Raw genomic sequence first — 18,212 nt, 5'->3', positions numbered from 1 at the left:
GAGGGTACTAATTCCCTCAAATAGGAGGAAAACCACATTTTTCTTCAAATTCAATGAAGGTGAGAAGGGTACATAGAGACATTAATAGACTTGGATGCAGAGAGTAATAAAGTTCCTGTTAGAAAGAAAAACTCAAATTATCCCTATTTGCACATGACATGACTTTATACATAGAAGACCCAAAAATTCCACTAGAAAACTTCTAGAACTCATAAATAAATTCAGCAGAGTAAAATTAACACATGTAAATCAATTGTGTTCTTATACATCAGTGATAAATAAACTGAATGAGAAATTAAGAAAACTACCCCATTCACAGTAGCCTGAAAAAACTATATGGAAATCAACGTAACAAAAGCAGTGAAACACCTCTACAATGAAAACTACAGAACACTAAAGAAAGAAATTGAAGATGACCTTAGATAATGGAAAGATCTCCCAAGTTCTTGAACAGGCAGAATTAATATCTTCATAGAAATAGAAAAAGCAACCATGAAATTCATTTGGAAAAATAAGAGGCCCAGAGTAGACAAAGCAATCCTCATTGAGAAAAGTGAAGCAGGAGGCATCACAATATCAGACCTGAAATTATACTACAGGGCTATAGTAACAAAAACAACATGGTACTGGCACAAAAACAGACACAAAGACCAATTGTGCAACAGAGAAGACACAAACACACATGAATACAGTCATCTCACACTAGACAAAGGCCCCATAAGTATAGATTGGAGAAAAGATAGCCTCTTCAACAAATGGTGCTAGGAAAACTGGAAATCCACATGCAATAAAATGAAATTAGACCCTTGCACAAAACTCAAAGTGGATCAAGGACCTCAACATTAGACCAGAAACCCTGCACCTACTAGAAGAAAAAGTAAGCCCAAATCTACATCATGTTAGCTTAGGAATTCTTCAACAAGATTCCTAAAGCACAAGAGGTAAATTAAGAATCAATAAATGGGATGGAATCAAACTAAAAAGCTTCTTCACAGCAAATGAAACAAGGATCCAGGGACCAAGATGAAGTCAAACTTCATGTGCTATGGCTTTGTGGGACAGGGTAGCAAGCAGAGTCTTAGGAAAACAGGAGATGACCATTTTTTTAAGCATTAAGAGATTTGCTTCAAGTTACGACATATCATTACAGTTCAAAAGCCTTTGGTGAATGTCTTATAATCCACCCTATCAAAATGATTGTGTTTTCTAGGTCTTTTATTTTTAGGGCTTTACTATAGCGCACCAAGCTCTTTTATTCAATAATACATTTATTCTCTCATTATAGAAATGTGCAGTTTCCCATCTATGAATTGTTTGTTTCTGTTACATGAGAGTACTGGGTAATGTTTTTATTGTGTTTAAATTTACCCCATAATTATTGGCATATCACAATAAAAAACTGTTAGTTTTCATCAATGTAACGTTCAGTTTGTAATTAGACTGACATCCATGGAAGAAAATGCCCTTTCTGCTTTATTTGCTTCTTTTTTGTGTGTTTTGTAAACAATTGCCTAGAACTCTGGGGAAATGAATCATATTAGAAAGTTACTTTCCAAGGATATGAAGCTTCACTATGAAACTTTTATTTTAATATATTTCTTTCTTTTCTTTTTGGTTCTGGGGATTAAACTTGGGGCCTTATGCGCTCTACCACCTTCTGTCTCATAAAATATTTCTTAATGTAAAACCTTAATGTAAACTTTAGAGATCCTTCACTTTTTTTAGAAATATTACTCAATCAACATTTGAGTTCATCCGTATAAAGGCTCACATTATCACCCAAATTTCTTTCTAGTTTAAATTTTCTATATATGTGAAGCTGAAAAATCTAAAGACTACATTTCTCAGATTCCCAGTAGCTTGGTTTTTATAAATCTACCCTCTTACCAAACAAACCTATACCATCTGCCTTATATCTGAGGGTTCTTACATCTACGGATTGTCATTATTCATTAAATAAAGTATAATAACCATTTACATAGCACTTACATTGTATTAGGTATTATAAGTAATCTAGGGATGACAAAGTGTATGGGAGGATGTGTATAAGTTATAAGAAAATAGTTAAGTGTCACTTAAGAAATGTATCATTAGATGATTCCATTGCTGTGTGATCACAGATTGTACTTACACACTTAGCCTATACAACGTACATATGTCCGACCTAAAGCTATGATTAACAAAATATAAAATCAAATCAAGCACAAAGAAAATAATGTAAGCAAGAGATGTGATAAACACGAGATGTCTAAGACTGTTGCCAATAAACAGCCTACTGCCTTATAGTAAATTTTCTCTTTATAAGTAGGAATACACTCTAAAACAACAATAAAACTTATAGTAAATATAAAAACCAGTAACTTAGTCATTGGTCACCAAACATTATACATTGTAAGTAATTGTATGTGCCCTAGTTTTATGTATGGGGCAGCATGGATGGTTTGTTTATACCAGCACCACCACAAACATGTACTATGTAGTACGATAATGTTAGAGTGACTATTCCACCAATCAATAGGAATTTTTCAGATCCATTATAATCCTATGGACCATCACCATATATGTGATCTGTTTTTGACGGAGATGTCATTACGCAGGGCATGACTATACTAGATAAAGGGACTTGAGTATCCATGGATTTTGATATGTACTGTACAGGGATCCTAGAACCAAAGCCTTGTAGACACCAAGGGACGACTGAACTTGTTTGGTCAAAATAAATCCTATGAAATGGAAGCTATGTAGCTCTTCTGATCACCAGGGTGGCGAAGGCATTCAGCTATTCTACATAAATCATGATGGAATGTTCTTGTGTTTCTTCCCTAGCTTTGTGGGTACTGGACATCTGACGGGGGCAGGAGGTATTTTCTAAGAATAGTGCTATATTGTGTTTCTATGTCCTGACCAAGAAAATCTTGGTTTGCTGTCTTTCCCAGAAATTTTACAAACCATGTAAGAAACCCCTTACTAGTTTAAATAGCAAGTAGATTGTTTTCTATAATCAGAACCCTGACCATATGGCTAATGATTAACAGGCATTCTCACCACTGATCTTGGTCACTCTTTTAGATATTTCTTTCTTTTCTGTCATTTTCTCTAGCTATTTGTCTTACAGGGAAAAAGGCTGAGATTTGTGATACTATCATCAGATAATACTCTTATTTTCACGAATTGAATTTGCATATTATAACCATTGGCTCTTAGTTGTTCTTTTTTAAAAAAACAGTAGTTTTATTTATTTATTTTAAGGTGTCAATAGACCTTTCCTTTTATTTATTTGTATGCGGTGCCGAGATTTGAACCCAGCGCCTCACACATGCTAGGTAAGCTTCTACCACTGAGACACAACCCCAGCCCTGTTTTTCTTTTATACTACCTTATTCAGTCTAAATTCTGATTTAGTATACTTTTTAAAGGATGTATATTCCAATATTAATTCTTGGTTAAACTTTATGTAACAGAGAAAGAATAGCTTTGTAGCAAAGAGATGACTGGGCATTTTATTCCTTCTAATTAAAATCATAATCTCAATAAATACCAAGCCAAAGAGAGAAGGGCTAAAACAAAAAAAAAAAAATGTGGTGGTGATGGGGGAGGACTGTTTTCTAAGTATATAAACAAGAGGAGTGAAGAAATAACACAATGCAAGAGAAGCTTGGTTGGGCACAGTGGTGCATGTCTGTAATCCCACTCACTCAGAAGGACTGAGGCAGGATGTGGGAAGCCATTCTCACACGTGATCGAGTACCTCCCTGACTGGGTGTAAGGCATTCTGGCCAGCTGTGTCAGAACTTATCCCCACCCTTTTTAGGTGCAAGAGCCCTTCCGTGTAGGGGTGTGACTGACCATTGACCCTGAGACCAATCATTGATCCTGACCTTGGAATGCTGTCCCCCTCGACCTTCATTGGATGGAATTTTCCACTGAATTTCTTATTCCTCAATAAAAGCCCACTCTCTGGCGTGCTCTTCCTCTCTCCTGCTGATCTCTTGTGTAAACCTCGCTACCACACCAGGTGGCTCCAGGCAGGAGCCAGGAAGGGCTGTCTCTGAGCTGGGCAAGAAAAAGGTAAATTGAGTTTATGTGTCTTCATTTTGATCTCACTAGTTAACTTCTATGCTCAGGACCTCTAGTATGAAGCTAGCGTGCTGGTCGCTTGACAGCAGGAGGATTGCAAATTCAAGGCCAGCCTGGTTCTATAATCAGAACTCGGACCATATGGCTAATGATTAACAGGCAAGACCCTGTGTCAAAATAAAAAAATAAAAGGGCTTAGGATGTAGAGCACCTCTGGGTTCAGGTTCAATCCCCAGTATTGCGGGCTGGGAGTGGTGGTGGTGGTCCTGACTTGTGTTGGCAGTAAGAAGAAATGAAGGAGAAAAACTCCAAGTACGGTTTGATCAGGTAGTGACAGGTTTGAATCCTAAAAAATAAAGCTGGGTCAACGAAAATTCCAGGCTCCCTGGTATGTCTGAGGAACCAGTTTCTAGCAGGGGAAAAGTACACAGAAAAGGAGACTAGGAGTAGCAAAGCATAAAGAAGCAATATTAAATTCCTTCCTATTTTGAGAAAGGAGAAGGGGATAGTGTGCACAAGACAAAGACGACTTGGGGATATAGATCAGAGGTAGAGCATGCCTAGTATGGGTTCAATCCCAGCACTGAGAGGGTGGGGGAGGAAAAAGATGCTCGAAAGATGTATGCTTTGGAAACATCACCAATGCCACAATTTCACATCATCTACAATATGTGGATAGAGGGTAATTTTTACAAATGTATAAGATTTATGAGCAGCTCAGGTTTTGCATATTGGGCTTTCATAACTTAAAGAAAAAATGTGGGTGCTTAAAAATCATTGGAAACCACTCATCTAAGCACACTGCTCCTATTTAGTGCAGGGACACAGCTTATTGGTTACTTATGGTAGATATGCATGTTTAAAGTTGTGATGTAGGTTATACACTGTTTTATCTATTTGACAACTCTTTATGATTTTCCTTTGAAACCATGAAATCTGAAACAAGGAGTAGTGGTGAAAAGTACAGACTGCAGAGTGTCAGGGTTTGAATCCCATAAGCTCATGAGCAACTCAATCACCTAAGGAAAACTACTGCATCTGCAAAATGGAGTAATAATATTTCTCTACATCAAAGAGTTGTTACTGAGTTAATGCATGCAAAGTGCCTAGAGGACCAGGAATGTGATAATCGCTACTAAATATTGCCTGCTAGTAATATCAGATTTGCATGTTTGATTCATTGTTTTCTCTCCCCTTCTTTTTAATTGGTGCATTATGTACAGAATGTAACTTATGTCTAACTACTACTTATGATGTGGGATTTGTTGTTATATATTCATATATGCACACAATATAATCTGGCCAATATCATTCCCTAGTTATTTCCCCTTTCTGCATATATAATTCCACCAGTAAGGTCTTCATACTTCAGTTTTTACTGCCCAAGTCATTTTGGTATTTTTATTCTCAAAGAAAATTCTGGTTGAACAAAGAAGAATTTTTCTCATTGTAGGAATTTTACCTTCCAAGTTTTTGCCCTTCTCCGCTAAAAGCCTTGAATCTCAATCTAGGTTTTATGTATTCTTGATCCTGATGATCTTCCATATCCAAATTCACTTGACCACCATGAACCAGTCGCTGAAGCTCCAGAGGAATCTCTCTTTAAAAACAAAAAAATAAAAATAAAAAAGGAGTGGGGAGGAAGCTTTTAGTTAAGTTTTTCAAAACTTAACCTACATTGTTGAGATTACTGTTATCGATTATAAGCTACACTAAAAACCAACAGTTTTTAACTTATAAAAATTTCCATGATTAGTCCAAGTTGCTCTTTCTTATCTCACAGTTTCTTAGCTATTCTCAGCAAAGCAATGTTTTGGCTATCACTGTGACAACCAAATTTTTAAAATTGTAAGATAGCAGTTGATAGCTAAATTAGCATTAGAAAATTCCTATGAGGACAAATAGTTAATTTAAGTGTCTACTTCTAAGCTCCCTGAAGGAAGTTCTGAAAACTAACACAGGTGTTCCTGAATCACTAGGTGACTGGTGAGCACAGCTGTCATTCAGCATCAGGCGCAGGAGATGTGAGCTACAGGCAAAGGGGGCACTTGTCTTACACAACAAAGACTTGTCTTGGGTTCCACAGATTTACCATGTGCCCGGACAGAGATTCACATGGATGACAACACTGTATTATGTCTCAGCCCCAAATCTACTTCTGTCCTACAAATAAAATCCACTTGTTGAGGTGTTTCATTAATATATTTTGACATTTCCAGGCATATCTACCATACAAACCAAGGGAAGATTGCATTTTGTTTTGTCTAGAACTTGATCAAGTCCTTGAATGCAATGTCACTTGTAGTAATTAAGCTGACGACTTCACATACCTCATTATTCTGTTTATACTTGTCACATTAGAGAGGTGCTAAACTGCACAGAGGTATACACTAACTACTATAAATGTCTGTAACTTATGTCTAACTACTCTTATGGTGTGCTCATATTTGGACATTTACAAACTGAAATACAAATTGTGATAAACTCTTTACCTTAATTTCTCCAATATATTTTAGATAATATATACATTTTTAAAAGAAATAATGTGTACAAGCAGAATATAAATGATCTATAAGTTCTTTTAAGATAATGAAGACAGTATTAAAAATACTATAAAAAAGAGATAATGGGTTTTTATAGTTAAGAACTACTAGCTGATATTCATTTTCTTCAAAGAGACTTTTCTAAAATTTTTCTTGATAGTAATATGTTTTTTTACCATCTTGAAATTAGTATCAATTTCAACAGTAATACTAGTTTTCACTTAGCAGCTAGACATTTCCCCCACCCAGCTCTTCCCAGTGACTGTAAGTTTTTGAGTCCATAGAATTGACTTGAGTATTTGCTACCATCATATACTGCTACCCATCTTCTCAGTGAGTTCAGTATACTGTTTATTGCATATCTTGCCTTTGTTTGGTATCCCGACAATATCTGTGCAGAATTTATTTCAAAACTTATGCTAATTCATCTTCTCAAATGCCTTTCCGTCTTGGTCACTTCAACTCCAAAGAATTGAGCCACTTCAGCCATTCTTCCTGAACATGTTTCATCACCTGGAAAGGCCGCATCTACAATTTTCTACAGAGTATAATCTACTCTGGTCCCTTACTGCTACTTAAATCTCCTAACTGATAGTCAACCTTACGCATTTAGTTGTAGTTCTACCCTAGGAATAATGATAATAATCCCGTTTTCAGCTAGTGAAATCACAATGCAGAAGAGCTTTTATTATGGTAAAATCAATTGATTTCCCATCCTTTAGCAAGAAAGGCCGGTGAGTTACAATGTTCTTTGGAACATTTCCACAAATTATAACTTCAAACTAACCTTTTGAAATCTTCTGCCAGTAGTAATGCCACTTTAAAAGCTTTCTAATATAAGATGCTGAATTTCAGGCATACATGCAATGAGTCACCCTGTCAACAGTAAGCAGGACAGTGGCTTAGTAGATGGGCAGCTACGTGCTCATTAATACAATGACTTATTACATTAAGATGTTTGTTCTTGGAGTTGAATCCACAGTTTCATCAGATTTAAAATGGGGCTAATATCCAATGCCCCTTCCCCACAAAGAAAAAGAATAAGCATTTCCCCAGTAGTCAGTTATCGAATATATTCCAGTAGTCCATTCTTAAAAACTAGTAATGCACTACTAAATGGTAGTCTGTTTAAAAAACTAAATAAAAATAAAAAAGTCCCATTCTAACTAACAAATAGAATACAAATAAAATATCTTACCCTCTCTTAACAGATTCCAAAAATTGAGCATTTGTTGGATCATTGTAAGGTCTCAATTCTCCATCATCTAAACTGAAGCCATTGCTCCACAGTTTAAGCAAAATTTGAACCTTTTGGACACAGAAATAAAAAGTTAAAAACCCATCTCCATAGTTTTAAGTTTCAAATGTGATCTCTCAAAACATATTACACCATTTATTTATTTAAATAGAGAGCCATTTGCACTATTCTTTATTCATAGTTAAAAGACATGAAACCCTGTGTGTTTGCTTAGCAGATTTATTTTAAGCTTATCAAATTGACAAAGGTTGCAAATACTAAAGGTCCTGCAGGTGGATCCTGGACTTGAAGTATAATTACTCATGTGACACTGAGAAAACAAAAGCAACAACACAGCATCCAGCTGCCATCCTGCTACTCCTATACTTTTCTTCCACCTTACCCAAACTCTTCTGTATTCCAGAGCTTAAATATTTAAGCCAAGAGGCAAGACTGAACTTCTAGTGACACCCCAAGGAACTATTAATGTTTAAAATGAAATTCTAACTCCAAAATTTCCAAAGGCAACAGAAACAATGAATGACTTTAGGTGTCCTATGTTTACAATCCAGCTCATTGTATTACTATTACAGAATATAATTTAAAATAATTATTATACATGTAAGTTAATTCTGACAGTGAATTACACATGCTTTCAACTAGTTATGAATCTCTATGTCCAGGCATGAATGAGATTTTACAAAACCTTAAAATTGAGACTGAAAACCACATATTGGTCCTTTTATTAAATGTTAATTAAAAAACAACAAAAGATATTAAGTTTAAATCTTAAAATAAATAGTACTGAAGGCAAACGCCTATACATTTTCATTGTGACTATTGTACCTACATCTTGCAGCTGATTTTCTCCATAGATATATTCAGACCGCTTACAAAAGGAATTACCCAATCTGTATCCTCCACCTGTAAATGACTAAAATACACAGAAAGTGAGTTAAAAATTTACCAAGACATATTAAGCTAAGTGCTATTATAACATTTGATATTTTAAAACTAGATAAATTATAATTTACCAAATTGGTTCATACTTCTTAGGAAAATTTTATAGTAGTATAAAATTCTTCTATTATAGAAAAGTGTACTTAAGTAAGAAATTAAGGTCTGTCTCAAAAACATTAGTGTCTAAAACTAAGATATGCATTTATACACTGAAATGTATTTTCAAGTATAAACATGTGAAAACATTTTATGATGTCTTATAAGAGCTTCATAGAACAAAGAAAGGATTTTATAAATAAGTATACACTACCTTGAAAAAAGGCTCCATACTTTATAAGTTTACGTAAGTATAAGAAGTTAGCTATGATTGTATTTTTTGTAGTACTTACCACAAGGTCTTCTATTCCTGAGGTAGAAATAAGTTATGAAGTAAAATAGCATTGCTTTTAATCACCATTTATATCTTGAATGAGTCTTTAATGATTACATTGCTTTTTTTTCTATAAACTAAATCATATCAATTCCATATTTTTCTTCAGAATTGGAGAACTGATATAAACTAAAATAACCTTAAGGCCTGACTGAAAAGAGAATTTCAAGTGGTTGACAAACAATGAAGACTAACATTTAGGTTTCATTTAGAATAGTGGTTTTCAACAATGAATACCAAAATTATCAGAAAAGCTTTTTCAAAACACATGTCTAGGTACAACTCAAATCTATTGAGCCTCAAAGTCACATGGTAGTTTAGAAAAACTCCCCAGATAATTTTGATGGGAGGAATTATAGACTAAGAAATGCTGATTATAAAAATATATGGACAAACACACTTGAAGTCTTCGAAATACCAATACTGTATCAGTTGACATAGTTATAAAAGCTGTTTAAAGCAATGCAATGGAAGGAAGAGAGCCCTTTTCAACAAACAAAGCTAATGCAAGTGGACATCCTTATGAGGGAAAACGTATGTATGTATGTATGTATGTATGTATGTATGTATGTATGTATATATATTTAACCAGGGATTGAACCCAGGGGTGCTTAACCATTGATCCACATCCCCAATCATTTCTATTTTACATCTGAAGACAGGGTCTCTCTAAGTTGTTTTGGGCCTCACTAAGTTGCTAAGATGACTCTGAACTTGGGATCCTCCTGTGTCAGCCTTCCAAGTCACTGGGATTACAGGCGTGTGCCACCACGCCCATCTAGAAAACTGTATTTTGATATAAATCTCATGCCTTGTAAAAATTAATTTAAAATGGGCAATAGGTTTAAATATAAAATGTGAAACTATAGAACTTTTCTAGATAATAGGAAAAAATCTTTATACCTAAAGGTAGATGAAAATTAGACATCAAAACCATGATCCATAATAGAAAAAGATAAATTGGATTTTAAAATTTAAAACTTTTGCTTTGCAAAATAACCCATTAAGAGGAAGAAAATACAAATTCCAGTGTCGGGGAAAAAGTATTTGCAAACCATATATGTGCCCAAGAATCCATATTGATTAAAATATATAAAGACTTCTCAAAACTGAACAGTAACAAAACAATTCAGTTAGAAAATGGGTGCAACAAGGCAAGTTGAAGTGTGCCTGTAGTCCCAGCTACTCAGAAAACAGAATTGCTGGAATCCAAAAGTTTGAGACTAGCCTGGCAATGTAGCAAGAGCCTGTCTTAAAACACAAAAAACAACAAAAGAAAATAGGCAAAAGCCATAAAGAGACATTTCACTGAGAAAGATAACAAAGACAATGGCAAATAAGCACATGAAAAAGAAAATGCAAATTAAGCTAGAAACAACTAAAATGTGCCTCAACAGATGAATACTTAAAAAGTGGTATATCCATACCACAGAATGCTACTCAGGAATAAAATGGGACAAAGTACTGAAATATACAATAATTCTGATGGAACTCAAGGGGATTATGCTGAGTGAAAAAGGATGCACCCCAAAAGTCATATTTTATTCAATTTGTATCACATTCTGAATATTATAAAATTATGGAGGTAGGAAATAGATTAGCAGTGGTCAGAGATTAGGGCTGATAGGAGAGAAGGTGGTGGGTATAATTATTAAAAGGAACACCACGAAGAACTTTTATTTTATTTTTTTTATTGGTTGTTCACAACATTACAAAGCTCTTGACATATCATATTTCATACATTAGACTGAAGTGGGTTATGAACTCCCATTTTTACCCCAAATACAGATTGCAGAATCACATCGGTTACACATCCACGTTTTTACATACTGCCATATTAGTAACTGTTGTATTCTGCTACCTTTCCTATCCTCTGCTATCCCCCCTCCCCTCCCCTCCCATCTTCTCTCTCTACACCATCTACTGTAATTCATTTCTCTCCTTGTTTATTTTCCCCTTCCCCCTCACAACCTCTTATATGTAATTTTGTATAACAATGAGGGTCTCCCTCCATTTCCATGCAATTCCCCTTTTCTCTCCCTTTCCCTCCCACCTCATGTCTCTGTTTGAAGTTAATCTTTTCTTCCTGCTCTTCCTCCCTGCTCTATTCTTAGTTGCTCTCATTATGTCAAAGAAGACATTTGGTATTTGTTTTTTAGGGATTGGCTAGCTTCAATAAGCATAATCTGCTCTAGTGCCATCCATTTCCCCGCAAATTCCATGATTTTGTCATTTTTTAGTGCTGCGTAATACTCCATGGTGTATAAATGCCACATTTTTTTTATCCATTCATCTATTGAAGGGCATCTGGGTTCGTTCCACAGTCTAGCAATTGTGAATTGTGCTGCTGTGAACATCGATGTGGCAATATCCCTGTAGTACGCTCTTTTAAGGTCTTCAGGAAATAGTCTGAGAAGGGCAATAGCTGGGTCAAATGGTGGTTCCATTCCCATCTTTCCCAGAAATCTCCATACTGCTTTCCAAATTGGCCGCACCAGTTTGCAGTCCCACCCGCAATGTACAAGAGTACCCTTTTCCCCCACATCCTCCCCAGCACTTGTTGTTGTTTGATTTCATAATGGCTGCCAATCTTACTGGAGTGAGATGGTATCTTAGGGTGGTTTTTTTTTTTTTTTTTTTTTTTTTTAAGAGAGAGAGAGAGAGAGAATTTATTTATTTATTTATTTTAGTTCTCAGCGGACACAACATCTTTGTTTGTATGTGGTGCTGAGGATCGAACCCAGGCCGCACGCATGCCAGGCGAGCGCGCTACCGCTTGAGCAACATCCCCAGCCCCCTTAGGGTGGTTTTGATTTGCATTTCTCTGACTGCTAGAGATGGTGAGCATTTTTTCATGTACTTGTTGATTGATTGTATATCCTCCTCTGAGAAATGTCTGTTCAGGTCCTTGGCCCATTTGTTGATTGGGTTATTTGTTACCTTATTGTCTAATGTTTTGAGTTCTTTGTATACTCTGGATATTAGGGCTCTATCTGAAGTGTGAGGAGTAAAAATTTGTTCCCAGGATGTAGGCTCCCTATTTACCTCTCTTATTGTTTCTCTTGCTCAGAAAAAAAACTTTTTAGTTTAAGTAAGTCCCATTTGTTGATTCTTTCTATTAACTCTTGTGCTATGGGTGTCCTATTAAGGAATTTTGAGCCTGTCCCCACAATCTGTAGATCAGAGCCAACTTTTTCTTCTATCAGACGGAGAGTCTCTGATTTGATATCTAGCTCCTTGATCCACTTTGAGTTGACTTTTGTGCATGGCGAGAGGAGGGGATTCAGTTTCATTTTGTTGCATATGGATTTCCAGTTTTCCCAACACCATTTGTTGAAGATGCTATCCTTTCTCCATTGCATGTTTTTAGCTCCTTTATCAAATATAAGATAGTTGTAGCTTTGTGGATTAGTCTCTGTGTCCTCTATTCTGTACCATTGGTCCACCCGCCTGTTCTGGTACCAGTACCATGCTGTTTTTATTACTATTGCTCTGTAATATAGTTTGAAATCTGGTATCGCTATACCACCTGATTCACACTTCCTGCTTAGAATTGCTTTTGCTATTCTGGGTCTTTTATTTTTCCATATGAATTTCACGATTGCTTTATCTATTTCTACAAGAAATGCCGTTGGGATTTTGATTGGCATTGCATTAAACCTATAGACAACTTTTGGTAATATCGCCATTTTGATGATGTTAGTTCTGCCTACCCATGAACAAGGTATATTTTTCCATCTTCTAACATCCTCTTCTATTTCTCTCTTTAGGGTTCTGTAGTTTTCAATGTATAGGTCTTTCACCTCTTTTGTTAGGTTGATTCCCAAGTAATTTATTTTTTTTGAGGATATTGTGAATGGAGTGTTTTTCCTCATTTCCGTTTCAGAAGTTTTGTCGCTGATATACAGAAATGCCTTTGATTTATGTGTGTTGATTTTATATCCTGCCACTTTGCTGAATTCATTTATTAGTTCTAGTAGATTTTTGTAGACCCTTTTGGGTCTTCTAGGTATAGAATCATGTCATCCGCAAATAGTGATAATTTAAGTTCTTTTTTTCCTATTTTTATGCCTTTAATTTCTTTCGTCTAATTGCTCTGGCCAGTGTTTCGAAACTATATTTAATAGAAGTGGTGATAGGGGGCATCCCTGTCTTGTTCCAGATTTTAGAGGGAATGCCTTCAACTTTTGTCCATTCAGAATGATGCTAGCCTGAGGCTTAGCATAGATAGCTTTTACAATGTCAAGGTAAGTTCCTGTTATCCCTCGTTTTTCTAATGTTTTGAACATAAAGGGATGCTGTACTTTGTCAAATGCTTTTTCTGCGTCTATCAAAATGATCATATGGTTCGTATTTTTAAGTCTATTGATGTGGTGAATAACATTTATTGATTTCCGTATATTGAACCGTCCTTGCATCCTAGGGATGAATCCTACTTGATCATGGTGCACAATTTTTTTGATGTGCCTTTGTATCCGATTCGCCAGAAGTTTATTGAGGATTTTTGCATCTAGGTTCATCAGAGACATTGGTCTGTAGTTTTCTTTCTTTGAGGTGTCTTTGTCTGGTTTCGGAATCAGGGTGATGTTGGCCTCATAGAATGAATTTGGCAGAGCTCCCTCTTTTTCTATTTCCTGAAATAACTTGAAAAGTATTGGTATTAATTCTTCTTTAAAGGTTTTGTAAAACTCCGCTGTATACCAATCCGGTCCTGGGCTTTTCTTGGTTGGTAGTCTTTTTCATCCATTGATATTGGTCTGTTCAAATTGTGTGTATCCTCCTGACTCAGTCTGGGCAAATCATATGACTTAAGAAATTTATCAATGTCTTCACTATCTTCTATTTTATTGGAATATAGGTTTTCAAAATAATTTCTAATTGTCTTCTGTATTTCTGTAGCATCTGTTCTGATATTGCCTTTTTCATCCCGTATGTTAGTAATTTGAGTTCTCTCTCTTCTCTTCGTTAGCATGGCTAAGGGTCTCTCAATCTTATTTATTTTTTTGAAGAACCAACTTTTAGTTTTGTTAATTTTTTCAATAGTTTCTTTTATTTCAATTTCGTTGATTTCTGCTCTGATTTTAATTATTTCTTGCCTTCTGCTGCATTTTCTGTTGTTTTGCTCTTCCTTTTCTAGAGCTTTGAGATGAAGTGTGAGCCCATTTATTTGTTGGCTTTTCCTTTTTTTGAGGAATGACTTTCAGGCAATGAATTCCCCTCTTAAAACTGCTTTCATTGAGTCCCATAGATTCCGATATGTTGTGTCTGTATTTTCATTTATCTCTAAGAATTTTTTGATTTCCTCCTTTATGTCTTCTGTAACCCATTGATCATTCAGTAACGTATTGTTCATTGTCCATGTGATATAGGATTTTCCCATCCTTATCATTGATTTCTAGTTTCATTCCATTATGATCAGATAAAATGCATGGTATTATCTCCACCCCTTTATATTTACTGAGGGTTGCCCTATGGCATAATATATGGTCTATTTTTGAGAAGGATCCATGTGCTGCTGAGAAAAAAGTATATCCACTTCATGATGGTTGATATATTCTATATATGTCAGTTAAGTCTAGGTTATTGATTGTGATATTGAGTTCTATAGTTTCTTTATTCAACTTTTGTTTGGAGGATCTGTCCAATGGTGAGAGGTGTGTGTTGAAGTCACCCATGATTATTGTGCTGTGGTCTATTTGATTCTTGAACTTGAGGAGAATTTGTTTTATGAACATCACAGCACCATTATTTGGTGCATAAATATTGATAATTGTTATATTTTATTGGTGAATGGTTCCTTTTAACAGTATGTAATTTCCTTCCTTATCCCTTTGGATTAACATAGTCTTGAAGTTGATTTTATTCGATATGAGGATGGCCACCCCTGCTTGCTTGCGAGGACCGTGTGCGTGGTATATTTTTTCCCAACCTTTCTTTCACCTTCAGCCTGTGTATGTCTTTTCCAGTCAGGTGTGTCTCCTGGAGGCAGCATATTGTTGGATTTGTTTTTTTAATCCATGTTACCAGCCTATGTCGCGTTATTAGAGAGTTTAAGCCATTAACGTTTAGAGTTACTATTGATATGTGGTTTGTACTGCCAGCCATGTTTGATTATTTATCTTTTTTTTTTAAATATAGTTTGTTTCTCCATGATCAGCTCCCCCCCCCCGCCCTCTGCCTTTATCGAGGCACTTCCTACTGATGGTTTTGGTTGTTGTTTTTCATTTCTTCCTCATGTAGTTTTTTGCTCAAGATGCTTTGCAATGCTGGTTTTCTGGCTGCAAATTCCTTTAGCTTTTGTTTATCATGAAAGATTATATTTCGTTGTAGTACCTGAAGCTTAATTTTGCTGCATACCGAATTCTTGGTTGGAATCCATTGTCTTTCAGTGTTTGAAATACGTTGTTCCAGGATCTTCTCGCTTTCAGCGTCTGTGATGAAAAATCCATTGTTAACCTTATTGGTTTACCCCTAAATGTAATCTGCGTCTTTTCTCTTGTAGCTTTTAATATTTTCTCTTTGTTGTGTATATTGGATAGCTTCATAACAATGTGTCTTGGCATTGGTGTACTGTGATTTTGTATGCTCGGTGTCCTGTATGCATCTACAATTTGTATATCTGTTTCCTTTTTTATTTCTGGAAAGTTTTCTGTAATTATTTCATTTAGCAGGTTACTCATTCCCTTGGTTTGAATCTCTATTCCTTCCTCTATCCCGATGACTCTTAAATTTGGTTTTTTTATGTTATCACATATCTCTTGGATGTTTCTCTCGTGATTTTTCACCAGCCTATCTGAGTTGGCTAGACTCTTTTCAAGATGATATATTTTGTCTTCGTTATCTGACGTTCTAGCTTCTACTTGCTCCACTCTATTAGTGATACTCTCATTTGAGTTTTTAATTTGGTTTATAATTTCCTTCATTTCTAAGATTATTGTTTGATTCTTTTTTATACTCTCTATCTCCTGATAAAGATGCTTAACTTCTTCTTTTATCTGTTTATGTAATTCATTCTCAATGTGTTCTTTCGCTGCTTGAATTTGCTGTCTCGTATCCTCTTTAAGGTTCCATTCCATCTGTCTAAGGTATTCCTTGAGTTCTTTATATGACCGTTTTTCTGATGACTCTAGGTCCTCCTGAATATTTAGGCTGTCCTGCATTGTTTGTACTCCTTTTCTTCCTTGCTTTTACATGCTGCTCATGTTGCTTCTTGTTCTGTTTGACTGCCGAGTTACTGTTTACTCCTATAAATTTATTTGATGCTTGGGAGGAAAGGTATTAGAAGGGAAGGGAAGAAGTCACTAAAGAGAATGAGATTAAGCAGGTAGAATTCAAGGAAGAGGGAATAAGAAAATTGAAAAGAAATGAAAAGACAGAAGAAAAGAAGAAAAAAAATAGAAAATTAAAAATGAAAATTAAAATTAAAAAAATAGCTGGTCTGCGGACCGGCCCGTGGATGGAGTCTGCGGCGCGCGCTGAGTAGCAGCGAGGTACTGGAGCGGGAGTACAGCGAAATATGGGATAACATTAAAAGACCAAACTTAAGAGTCATTCGGATACAGGAAGGCACAGAGCTCCAAACCAAAGGAATAAACAATCTATTCAATGAAATAATATGAGAAAACTTCCCAGACTTGAAGAATGAAACAGAATCCCAAATCCTAGAAGCCTACAGGACGCCGAATGTGCAAAATCATAAGAGATCCACACCTAGACACATTATAATGAAGATGCCCAACATACAGAATAAGGAGATTTTAAAAGCTACAAGAGAAAGGAAGCAGATTACATTTAGGGGTAAACCAATCAGGATAACAGCTGATCTCTCAACACAGACTCTGAAAGCTAGAAGATCCTGGAATAACATATTTCAAACACTGAAAGAAAATGGGTTCCAACCAAGAATCGTGTATCCGGTGAAATTAAGCTTTAGGATGGAAGATGATATTAAAACCTTCCACGATAAACAAAAGTTAAAAGAATTCGCAGCTAGAAAACCATCTCTTCAAAAAATCCTTGGCAAAACATTACAGGAAGAGGAAATGGAAAATAACATTGAAAACCAACAGTGGGAGGTAGGACAGTAAAGGGGGGAAAGTAATCAAAGAGGAAAACAAATCAGGTTTAGTAACATTAATAAACAAACATGGCTGGAGGAACAAACCATATCTCAATAATAACCCTAAATGTTAATGGCTTGAACTCACCAATTAAGAGACACAGGCTAGTTGAATGGATCACAAAACAAGACCCAACAATATGCTGCCTACAGGAGATGCATTTGATAGGAAAAGATATACATAGACTGAAGGTGAAAGGTTGGGAAAAATCATTCCACTCATATGGACTGCAGAAACAAGCAGGAGTGTCCATACTCATATCAAATAAAATAGATTTCAAGCCAAAGTTAATCAAAAGGGATAAAGAGGGACACTGCATACTGCTCAAGGGAACCATACACCAACAAGACATAACAATCATAAATATATATGCCCCAAACAATGGTGCAGCTATGTTCATCAAGCAAACTCTTCTCAAGTTCAAGAGTCTAATAGACCACCATACAATAATCATGGGAGACTTCAACACACCTCTCTCACCACTGGACAGATCTTCCAAACAAAAGTTAAATAAGGAAACTATAGAACTCAACAACACAATTAACAACCTAGACTTAATTGACATATATAGAATATACCACCCAACATCAAGCAGTTACACTTTTTTCTCAGCAGCACATGGATCCTTCTCAAAAATAGATCATATATTATGTCACAGGGCAACTCTTAGACAATATAAAGGAGTAGAGATAATACCGTGCATCTTATCTGATCATAATGGAATGAAACTGAAAATCAACGATAAAAGAAGGAAGGAAAAATCATGCATCACTTGGAGAATGAACAATAGGTTACTGAATGATCAATGGGTTATAGAAGACATTAAGGAGGAAATTAAAAACTTC

At 35.7% G+C, this 18,212-nt stretch overlaps 1 protein-coding gene across 2 annotated transcripts in view; it reads right to left on the bottom strand.

Moving 5' to 3' along the window:
- Window positions 1-18,212, bottom strand: part of UBXN2B (UBX domain protein 2B) — a 43,401-nt gene that overhangs the window by 9,239 nt on the left and 15,950 nt on the right. The window contains exons 4-7 of one of the 2 annotated variants that reach the window (XR_014018699.1): window positions 8,708-8,791; window positions 7,819-7,928; window positions 7,408-7,496; window positions 5,544-5,677 (exon numbers count right to left, since the gene is read on the bottom strand). Coding sequence is in view for 1 of the 2 variants with exons in the window: in XM_081265589.1 (XP_081121715.1) it covers window positions 5,540-5,677; window positions 7,819-7,928; window positions 8,708-8,791 (332 nt within the window). In the remaining variant the exon portion in view is untranslated. Of the gene's footprint in view, window positions 1-5,539; window positions 5,678-7,407; window positions 7,497-7,818; window positions 7,929-8,707; window positions 8,792-18,212 lie in introns of those variants that run through there. The other variant, XM_081265589.1, reaches the window with a different exon arrangement.

Source organism: Spermophilus citellus (genome assembly GCF_964194105.1).
Source record: "Spermophilus citellus genome assembly, chromosome: 14".
Classification (NCBI taxonomy): domain Eukaryota; kingdom Metazoa; phylum Chordata; class Mammalia; order Rodentia; family Sciuridae; genus Spermophilus; species Spermophilus citellus.
This window is presented reverse-complemented; position numbering and strand designations above follow the sequence as displayed.